General features: G+C 43.1%; 1 protein-coding gene across 5 annotated transcripts in view; it reads right to left on the bottom strand.

The window, feature by feature from the left end:
* Positions 1-704: 704 nt before the first annotated feature.
* DAP3 (death associated protein 3) overlaps positions 705-11,329 on the bottom strand; it is a 36,229-nt gene continuing 25,604 nt past the window's right edge. For 4 of the 5 annotated variants that reach the window (XM_032260574.1, XM_032260577.1, XM_032260575.1 and 1 more), the window contains 7 exons: positions 11,025-11,155; positions 9,633-9,713; positions 9,361-9,519; positions 7,482-7,541; positions 6,788-6,877; positions 2,772-2,889; positions 705-1,045 (listed from right to left, as the gene is read on the bottom strand). In XM_032260574.1, coding sequence (XP_032116465.1) covers positions 960-1,045; positions 2,772-2,889; positions 6,788-6,877; positions 7,482-7,541; positions 9,361-9,519; positions 9,633-9,713; positions 11,025-11,155 — 725 coding nt within the window. In that variant the 3' untranslated portion in view covers positions 705-959. The remainder of the gene's footprint in view (positions 1,046-2,771; positions 2,890-6,787; positions 6,878-7,481; positions 7,542-9,360; positions 9,520-9,632; positions 9,714-11,024; positions 11,156-11,329) is intronic. The other variant, XM_032260576.1, reaches the window with a different exon arrangement.

Below are 11,329 nucleotides of genomic sequence, written 5' to 3'. Positions count from 1 at the left end.
GCAATTCTCCTGCCTCGGCCTCCTGAGTAGCTGGGATTACAGGTGTGTGCCACCATGCCAAGCTAATTTTTGTATTGTTAGTAGATGTGGCGTTTTGCCATGTTGCTGAGGCTCATTGCAAACTCCTGAGCTTAAGCAATCTGCCCACCTTGGGCTTCCAAAGTGCTGAGATTTTAGGTGTGAACCACTGTGCCCGGCCAGCTGTGAATCTTGACATGCTGAATTGCATAAAGTGTAAACAGTACCACTGGAAATTTCTGTAGAATTGATCTCTTCTGACATGCAACAAGTGGAATATCAGGGAAATGCAATTTGGCCAATCTAAAGGCTCCTTCCATATTATTAATCTAATATAACACTTTAGAAACATACTTTAGGCCAGGTGAGGTGGCTCACGCCTGTAATCCCAGCACTTTGGGAGGCCAAGGTGGGCGGATCATGAGGTCGAGATTGAGACTATCCTGGCCAACATGGTGAAACCCTGTCTCTACTAAAAATACAAAAATTAGCCAGGCGTGATGGCACACGCCTGTGGTCCCAGCTACTCGGGAGGCTGAGGTGGAAGAATCGCTTGAACCCAGGAGGCAGAGGTTGCAGTGAGCTCATATTGCACCACTGCACTCCAGCCTGGCGACAGAGCAAGGCTCCGTCTCAAAAAAAAAAAAAAAAAAAAAAAAAAAAAAAAAAAAAAAAAAAAAAAGAAAAGAGAGATACTCTACTTAGAAAAAGAGCCATCATTATCTTAAATGTGAAAACCACATCTAATAAACTGATACAAGTTTCAGGAACAAGGCAGTACCATTTTTTTAATGCAGGTCCAGAGCCAACTGCAGTCTGTCCAATCCCCCATAGGTCTAAGGGCTTGGCTCCTCTTCCTGTGTACTGCTGGCCTTCCTCATCTCATTGTGTCCAGCCTAAAGCAGATGTCCATTGTCTTCCTCGCATGTTGTGATGGTGGCTTAGAGATAGGCACAGTGCCGCTCCAGCAGTGAGGGGTTTGCATTACTTAGGAACAGCAGCTGTTTTTTCCCTTCTTCCGTATGAGCTAAAATAGAGACAAACACGGGTAAGTGGTAGTTTCCTCCTGCTGCACTGGGTTCCCCAGACAATCGTGTAGTCAGAGGCTACCATTTCCAAATTACATTCTGAGGTAATTAGCATCTCCCAAGAGATCTTACTTCTAGACCCTTACTCCAATCAACTACTCTTTTTATTGTATGCATTATTTCCTTCTTTGTGTCTACTCCTCAATCCAGCATGGAGCTCTCCCTCCACTCCCAGGGCATCTTCTGGACTTCAGGACTTTGCCAAACCTCCCAACTCTCTTTAGGAATCTGTCCATTGGGCTGGGCGCGGTGGCTTACCCCTATAATCCCAGCACTTTGGCAGATCACGAGGTCAGGAGATCAAGACCATCCTGGCCAACATGATGAAACCCTATCTTTTTTTTTTTTTTGAAGAAACCCAATCTCTACTAAAAATACAATTAGCCAGTCATGATGGCACGCACGTGTAGTCCCAGCTACTCAGGAGGCTGAGGCAGGACAATTGCTTGAACCCGGAAGACGGAGGTTGCTATGAGCCAAGATCATGCCACTGCCCTCCAGCCTGGGAGACAGAGCGAGACTCTGTCTCAAAAAAACAAACAAAAAAAAACCCTGTCCATTGTGCCTCCCAACTTAACATGCTGCAGTTTCTCTTATACTCTTCACTCTACTTCTTTAATAAGCTATTCCAATTACTATTTTTTCTTCTTTTTTTTAAATAGAGACAGGGTCTCACTATATTGCCCAGGCTGGTCTCAAACCCCCAACTTCAAGTGATCCTTCCACCTCTGCCTCCCAAAGTGTTGGGATTACAGACAGGCGTGAGGCCACTGCACCGGCCTCCAGTTACTATTACCTCTCTATTATCAGTAACAGAACTAACAGAGAAGCCTGAGCTTTTCTTCTATAGCCCCTCTCATATTTCAAGGACAGGTTAAGGTAAAGAAATAGTTAGAGCTGGGCGCGGTGGCTCAAGCCTGTAATCCCAGCACTTTGGGAAGCCGAGGCGGGTGGATCACGAGGTTGAGAGATCGAGACCATCCTGGTCAACATGGTGAAACCCCGTCTCTACTAAAAATACAAAACATTAGCTGGGCATGGTGGCGCGTGCCTGTAATCCCAGCTACTCAAGGAGGCTGAGGCAGGAGAATTGCCTGAACCCAGGAGGCGGAGGTTGCGGTGAGCCGAGATCGCGCCATTGCACTCCAGCCTGGGTAATAAGAGTGAAACTCTGTCTCCAAAAAAAATAAAAAAAAAAAATTGTTGGAATGCTTTCAGTCAGACAGATGAAATATGGTGCAAAAAGTTAATTTTTGTATATATAATAGGACAGGTGTGGCAAAGAATTTCTTAGGTGCTAGGGTAGCCTCTTGCACAGGATGAATTATTCTGTGAGTGTCCTAGCACGAGTCTCTCAAGTGTAGTCCGTTGAATGAAAAAATGCAATAAAGAGAATGTGGCAGGAACCCAATCACCTGGAAACTGTCCAGTGGATGGAGTGGGTTTTGCTGCCTTCTTTAGCATGGAGAATTTAGGGATAAAATCTCTTTTGTAAATTAAACCTTAACCACCTCCCACCCACCGTTTAGCATCTTAGCCAGAAAGTCAAGATAAAGGATAAAGTATAAATTAGAGGCTGTTGCTGAGGGAAGAGGACATCAGGGTTCTGATTCAGTGGGATTCTACTGTGATCAAAAAGCCCTGGTAGAAAAAAACTAAATGGACCTTTCTCATGTTGAAGCCAATTGTTTTCCAAATAATACTGAATACAACTTTCAAATTCCTTTGGGTTATAGTTGGAAACCAGGATGGGAATAAAGGGATCCAGAGCATCAAATCCTTCCTGGGGAAGAAAAAGGATAAAGAAACATATTCGTTAAGAGACAAAGCACCAAACAGACAAACTCTACTTAAGCATTTTGAAGGCAAGGTCTTTTTCTTCTATTTAACTCTACTTCTCATCCTCTGGCAACATTGCTTGATACAGGACTCCACATAAGGCTACATTAAAAAAAAAACAAAACTGAGACTGTCTCAAATAAGATACAATAAAAAATAATGGGAAAAAATACTCTAGATGGAAAATAAATGGAAACAAAGCAATCAAAATGAAACTGTATTTCAAATTAATTAATTCCTTCCTTCTTTCCTTCCTTTTCTTCCTTTCTTCCCTCCCTTCCTCCCTCTTCCCCAGCAGTTTTGCTCTTCTTGCCCAGGCTGGAGTCAGTGGCGTGATCTCAGCTCACTGCAACCTCCGCCTCCTGGGTTCAAGCGATTCTCCTGCCTGACCGCACACCTAGCTAATTTTTTGTATTTTTAGTATGGACAGGGTTTCATCAAGTTGGCCAGGCTGGTCTTGAACTCCTGACCTCAGGTGATCTACCCGCTTCTGCCTCCCAAAGTGCTGTGATTACAGGTGTGAGGCACAATGTTTGGGAGACAAGGAATTTTTGAAGAGACTATTTGGCCGGGCATGGTGGCTCACGCCTGTAATCCCAGCACTTTGGGAGGCTGAGGTGGGCGGATCACAAGGTCAAGAGATCGAGACCATCCTAGCCAACATGGTGAAACCCCGTCTCTACTAAAAATATAAAAAATAGCTGGGCGTGGTGGCACGTGCCTGTGGTCCCAGCTACTTGGGAGGCTGAGGTGGAAGAATCGCTTGAACCCAGGAGGCGGAGGTTGCAGTGAGCCAAGATTGTGCCACTGCACTCCAGCCTGGCGACAGAGCAAGACTCCGTCTCAAAAAAAAAAAAAAGAACAGAACATTTGGAGTACAGATCCTTAGGATAAACACAAAAGTTAAATGAACATCAAACTCTAGTTAGCAGTTCCTTTTTCACAGGGTTAGCAAACCTGAAACTACTTTTAAATATGTTCTAGTATTGAGCTAGTAAGCAAATATACCGTGGCTACCGGCAACAGATTTCTCTTTATTTTAGATTATAGTTACAGAAGTGGAAAGGGTATAATGAATGCTGTGATACTAGCATGGAATTGGCAAGTATCAGTAGCAACTCATGGTTTCTGAATATGATTAGAGAAAAAAAAGTGTGGATATGTATAAACATGTATATGCACACAGTTCATACACATGTATCTATTTACTAACTTTGCTGTGAGGGCCTAGGAGAAAGGACACCTCAGTAGCAGTGAGTATATCTAGCACTCAGGCCTTGGTCACTAAATACCATTCTCCTCTAAAACAAGCCAATGCTCTTTGGAGAAATGGGGATTCCAGGGCTAGGGCATGGGAAATATAAGAGGAGTCTGGAACATATTCTTATGACAGAAAATAAAGAAGCGGTCCAAGAATCATGGGAGCTGGACATGGTGGCTCATGCCTGTAATCCCAGTATGAGACCAACCTAGGCAACAACATAGTTAAGACCCTGCCTCTAAAAAAAGAAAAGAAAATGACAACGTTCGGTGTGGCTGGGTGCAGTGGCATGTCTCAAGGCAAGAGTGAGCTATGATGGTGCTACTGCACTGCAGCCTGGGTGACGAGTGAGATCCTGTCTCCTAAAAAAAGAAAAAGAGTGATAGGGACATAAAAGGATACAGAAGCTAGCTTGAAGGAGCTTTTTTTTTTTTTTTTTTCCTGTTGAGATAGGGCCTCCCTCTGTTGCCCAGGCTGGAGTCCACTGGCACAATCAGGGATCACTACAGCCTTGACCTTTTGGGCTCAGGCAATCCTCCCACTTCAGTCTCCCAAGTAGCTGTGAATACAGGTGAATGCTACCATGCCCAGCTAGTTTTAAACATATTTTTATAGGGGTGGTCTCACTTTGTTGCCTAGGCTGGTCTCAAACTCCTGAGGAGCTCAAAGCATCCTTCTACCTTGGCCTCCCAAAGTGCTGTGATTACAGCTGTGAGCCACCTTGCATGGCCACGAAGCAGTTTTTTTTTTTTTTTGAGACGGAGTTTTCCTCGTTACCCAGGCTGGAGTGCAATGGCGCGATCTCGGCTCACCGCAACCTCCACCTCCTGGGTTCAGGCAATTCTCCTGCCTCAGCCTCCTGAGTAGCTGGGATTACAGAGGCCCAGCTGATTTTTTGTATTTTTAGTAGAGGCAGGGTTTCACGATCTCTTGACTTCGTGATCCACCTGCCTCGGCCTCCCAAAGTGCTGGGATTACAGGCGTGAGCCACCGCGCCTGGCCACGAAGGAGCTTTTAATGGCCAAATCTAGGATTATTTGAGCACCAAAGTAAAAAATGATAGTAATGATTTAGATTCCATTGAATAAGAATCCACAAGTCTGTATCAGGTGGAGGCTCTGTGCCCAGTATAACTAATGTAATGGATACTAAAACCCCAGTAGGTGGAAGTTTGAGAAGTAACAGGATCTTTACCTAGTCTCAAAGTATATCTCTACAAGATAATAAAAATAATAACTTTACTGAAGAGAAACCAGATGGACAACACTTCAGCTAACAGTTCAAAGGTCATTACCAGTAATGAGAGAGAGATTTCATGTGCTTCCTGATAGGATGCACTCACTCAAACATGTCATCACTTCTATTCAGGAGGAAACCTCAGACAACCCCAAAAAGAAAGTGACCTACATAACAACTGGCCTGCATCTTTCAAAAATATAAAGATTAAGATTTCAGCCGGGCATGGTGGCGCATGCCTGTAATCCCAGCACTTTGGGAGGCCGAGGTGGGTGGCCTCCCCCCCCGACCTTGGTGGATGGATCACCTGAGGTGAGGAGTTCAGGACCAGACTGACTAACATGATGAAACCCTGTCTCTACTAAATACAAAAAAAAATTAGCCGAGCACAGTGGCAGGCGCCTATAATCTAAGCTACTTGGGAGGCTGAGACAGGAGAATTGCTTGCACCAGGGATGTGGAGGTTATAGTTAGCCAAGATGATGTCATTGCACTCCAGCCCGGGGAACAGGAGCAAAACTCCCAAAAAAAAAAAAAAAAAAAGATTTCAAATGACAAAGACTGACAGACTGTCACAGATTAAAGGTGACCAAAGAGACATGACAACTTAATATAACACATTATCCGGGATTTCTTTTTCTATAAAAGATAGCAGGATAACTGGCTACATCAGAATAAATTCCACCAAATAGGTAAAAGTATGATACCAATATCAATTTTCTGACTTCGATAACTGTGCTCAGGGTATATATTAGAATATCTTTGCTTTTAGAAATGAGACATTATTTGGAGAGAAAGCAACATCATCTCTGCAGGCAGTTTTGCAAATCAACTGTGGAGAAAGACAGACAGATAAAGAAATTGTTATGAAGTTAATACTTTAGGAATCCAGAGGAAGGGCATAAAGGAATATGATTTTTCTCTAAGTCTGAAATTATGTCAAAATAAATAGATTAAGGCCAGGCGTGGTGGCTCACACCTGTAACCCCAGCACTTTGGGAGGCCAAGGTGGGTGGATCACCTGAGGTTGGGAGTTCAAGACCAGCCTGACCAACATGAAGAAACCCCATCTCTACTAAAATTACAAAATTAGCCGGGCCCAGTGGCGCATGCCTGTAATCCCAGCTACTCAGAAGGCTGAGGCAGGAGAATTGCTTGAATGTGGGATGTGGAGGTTGCAGTGAGCCGAGATCGTACCATTGCACTCTAGCCTGGGCAACAAGAGTAAAACTCCATCTCAAATAAATAAATAAATAAATAGATTGATAGATAGATAGATAAATTAATAAAAATAGATTTCTTTAAATAACAATTTAAGGAGAAACAAATTTTCCTTTGACTTGACCTTTCCCAGCAACTCCTGGGGCAGATAGGCGTTCTGGGGCTTAAAGAGAGACCCAGTCTGGCTCAAAGTCAACACAATGGCGCCTCCATGCTGAAATAAAGGAGAAAGGCTGAATTGGAAAAAGTTGAATAGGATAGAAAACTGCAATTGTATCATCTATAGATTTTTTTTTCTTTCTTGGGCATACAGTCTTATAAAAGTGTGGTCTAGAACAGTTAAATGGCAACTAAATTATTCCAGATTTGGCTCTGACAATAAACTGCTGCTGCCTGATTTTAAATTTATCGTGACATACTTTTGGGTCTTAAACTCTTTTTCAAAGATGGTAAGGAAATACAAAAACACTTTAAATGACTGCAAGCAAAATGAAATTAGGCCAATATTTAAATAAAGTGGTTCTGAATAAAGTTACTCCAGTTAAGTGGAAAGATTATAAACCACATACACAGATTTTAATTCAGGCCTTATTTCTAACTTGGTACAGACACGGGAATTAAATAATAACTTACCGTCTATAAAATCAGAGACTGGAAAGTCTAGATTTTAGAATGCTGGAAGGCAGTGGTGAGACTGGAAAGTCTCTGATTTTATAGACGGTAAGTTATTATCTTATTTAATTAGCAATGAAACAGTAGAGCATGTTTAAAATGAAAACACATTGCTTTCTGAAATGTTAGGCATCATATGCACTTACCCAATCGTTTTTCATCATTTTCCTCAGGTTGTGAATAAGTGCTAATTCCTCTGCGGCAATCTGACATTGGACAGAAAGAGAGAAGAGATCATCAGGTGCTTTTCTCAGATGTTCTCCTGAAACTGACAATTTTTAAAAAACCCTCAACTAAGACATAATTGTATACCTGAAGGTACTCCCCCGGGATAAGCCACATAGCTTCTGGCCCTAGAACTGCCATCCTTCTGGAGATTAACAGTCACTGAGAGAAAACACCTACCGCCCCAAACCAGCCCCATTTTGATGCTTCTGATCTCCTCTGCTTACACCATTTAGCCTCATTTTGAAAACACAATCAAAAGCCAGAAAAAATTAAGAAAGAAATTACAGCTTCTGCTGTCATGCCCTTTGCATAACACACTCCCATAGTTTTCAATGAATAGTGGAACTCTTGGCACTACCTTCTCCTCTGATTCCATTTACTGTTTATCTTTTTTTTTTCCACCCAAATCTCTTTAATCTTTTTTTTTTTTTTTTGGACAGAGTCTCATTCTGTTACCCAGCTAGAATGCAGTGGCACAATCTCCACTTATTGCAGCCTCTGCCTCTTGGGCTCAAGCCATCCTCCCATCTCAGCCTTCCAAGTAACTGGAACTACACACAGGTGCACACCACCATGCCCAGCTAGTTTCTGGTATTTTTTGTAGAGAAAGGGTTTTGCTACGTTGCTCAGGCTGATCTCAAACTCCTGGACTCACTCAATCCATCCAGCTTGGCCTCCTAAAGTGCTGGGATCACAGGCATCAGCTACACCAGTCCTTGCTGTTTATTTATTTATTTGTGTGTGTGTGTATACACATTTTTTTTTTTTTTTTTTTTGAGACGGAGTTTCGCTCTTGTTACCCAGGCTGGAGTGCAATGGCGCGATCTCGGCTCACCGCAACCTCTGTCTCCTGGGTTCAAGCAATTCTCCTGCCTCAGCCTCCCAAGTAGCTGGGACTACAGCTGTGCGCCACCATGCCCAGCTAATTTTTGTATTTTTAGTAGAGACGGCATTTCACCATGTTGACCAGGATGGTCTTGATCTCTTGACCTCGTGATCCACCCGTCTCGGCCTCCCAAAGTGCTGGGATTATAGGCGTGAGCCATCGCGCCCGGCCTACATTTTTTTTTTTAAGACAGAGTTTCACTCTTGTTGCCCAGGCTGGAGTGCAACAGTGTGATCTCGGCTCACCACAACCTCTGCCTCCCAGGTTCAAGCGATTCTCCTGCCTCAGCCTCCTGAGTAGCTGGGATTACAGTCATGCGCCACCACGCCCAGCTAATTTTGTATTTTTAGTACAGACGGGGTTTTTCCATGTTGGTCAGGCTAGTCTCTAAATCCTGACCTCAGATGATCCACCTACCTTGGCCTCCCAAACTGCTAGGAATACAGGCGTAAGCCACTGAGTCCAGCCATATATATATATACATAATTTTTTTTTAAGAGCCAGGATCTCGCTGTGTCACCCAGGTTGGAGTGCAGTGTTGTAATCATGCCTCACTACAACCTTGAACTCCTAGGCTCAAGTGATCCTCTTACTCAACCTCCCAGTAGCAGTGACTACAGGCGTGTGCCACCCTGGCTACTGGCAGATCTCTTATTTTTTTAGAGACAGGGGCATTGCTATGGTGCCCTGCTGGTCTTGAACTCCTAGCCTCAAGTGATCCTCCTGCCTTAGTCTCCTTAGCCACTAGGATTACAGGTGTGAGCCACTGCACCTAACTCTTTACTGTTGATTTTACTTCAAACACTCCTAGGGCAAGAAAACATATCGTATGGTCTACAAGGCTAACGCCCAGCCTCTGTTCTGATGGAACCAGAAATCATAGAAATGAGACAGACACCCAGTTTTCCTACCGGTCTTTTATCTTCTCTTTTCAGAGTAGTCCTCCCCCAGAGAGCATTGATTCCATCCACGGCCACCAGGAGGTGAAAAATACCCAAAGAACTTTGTTTCTTTAGCTCTTTCAGCACAATTCCAACTGCATCTGTGGCGTTCCTCACCCGTGTTATGCCCTATTGGGAGAGACAGTGGATTGCAGTGCTGCAAGAGGCATTCTCTTGTTATCACATTACACATTCAGTGTCTTTTCTTTATTATTATTATTTTTCAGTGTCTTTTCTTATACCTGTTCAACCACTTCTCCCAGAGGACTGCCCTTCTCAGTGCTTTCTCTCTTATTCCAGACATACTTCTCTTGAACTTTTATCTAAAAGCAAGCAAAGAAAATAAAAACCAAAAAAAGACTGCTTGACCTAAGGATGAACCCATTCCTTGAAAAGTTGGAGGCTAAGATTAACAAGAGTCCATTTTAGTCTACTGCTCAGGTTCTGTAGGAAACGTCAGTGTGGAAGTGAATGCTTTTTTTTCCTTTTTTCTCTTTTGAGACAAGACTCTTGCTCTGTCACCCAGTCTGGAGTGTAGTGGCATGATCTCAGCTCACTGTAACCTCCACCTCCCAGGTTCAAGCAATTCTTCTGCCTCAGCCTCCTGAGTAGCTGGGCCTATAGGCGTATACCACCATGCCGACTAATTTTTTGCATTTTTAGTAGAGATGGGATTTTGCCATGTTGTCCATGCTGGTCTTGAACTCATAGGCTCAAGCAATGCCCCCCAACTCAGCCTCCAAAAGTGCTGGGATTACAGGCATGAGCCACACTGTGCCCTGCCAACATGAATGCTTTCTAATCCACTTCAGGTTGGAGTCTTTAAAAAACATACATAAAGAATTCTGATGAAAATGTCCAGAATGAGACTCTGGCATCTGCATTTTTAATAAGCTCTTGGGTGACTCTGCTTTATACCCAGAATTGAATGCCCCTGGTAGAAAGGATATCCAAGAATCACCAGGGTAAAGAAGAATTTTTCCAATACATTTCTTGTTTCCTAAAAATATCTTATCCTGAGAAGGTCATGCAGTTTGGAAATGTTCTTGCAAGGGACTGGAAACTACCTTTTTTTATTTTTTTTGAGATGGAGTCTCACTCTGTCACCAGGCTTGAGTGCAGTGGCGTGATCTCAGCTCACTGCAACCTCTGCCTCCCAGGTTCAAGTGATTCTCCTACCTCAGCCTCCCGAGTAGCTGGGACTATAGGCATTCACCAACATGCCAGGCTAATTTTTGTATTTTTAGTAGAGACGGGTTTTCACCATGTTGGCCAGGATGATCCCGATCTATGGACCTTGTGATCTGCCCGCCTCAGCCTCCCAAAGTTCTGGGATTACAGGCATGAGTCACCACGCCTAGTTGGAGACTGTACCTTGAAAAGTCAATGAATCAACTGGATTTCACTTTGCTACCCACAAAATGGGAACAACTTACTGTTGCCTCTTTATTTCACATGGATAAATGAGTTTCAAGTTATGAGTCCACTGTGAGCAAAACATATGAAAGAAACTAAAAATGATACAGTTATTCCAACTCCAATATCAGGCCTCCACAGTCTATTGGTACTCAGGGCACAGGCAGGACAGAATCCATATAGACTACCTGGCACTCAACTTCTAGGAGTCTAGTCACCTGGTTCAGGAAGCGCTCATTTGTAGTTTTGAAATTCTTTAGCCAGGTTGAAGCCTCTAAAGGTTGATCAAAGCGTTGTTTGTTGTAGCTGGACTGCAGAAGTTCCCGGCAATTTTTCACCCAAAGATGAGCTTTAAAAAAGGCAGAAAAAAACAAACTAGGCAGAAACTATATTCACCTGGAAATATTCCAGCCTCTTTAAGTTATAAGAAATGACTTTAGTTTCTCATATATATATACATATATATGTGTGTGTGTGTGTATATATATATATATATATATATATATTTTTTTTTTTTTTTTGA

Source organism: Sapajus apella, unplaced genomic scaffold (genome assembly GCF_009761245.1).
Source record: "Sapajus apella isolate SASKATOON/1434 unplaced genomic scaffold, GSC_monkey_1.0 scaffold119, whole genome shotgun sequence".
Classification (NCBI taxonomy): Eukaryota; Metazoa; Chordata; class Mammalia; order Primates; family Cebidae; genus Sapajus; species Sapajus apella.
Note: the sequence above shows the minus strand (reverse complement) of the source record. Positions and strands in the feature narration are given on the sequence as shown.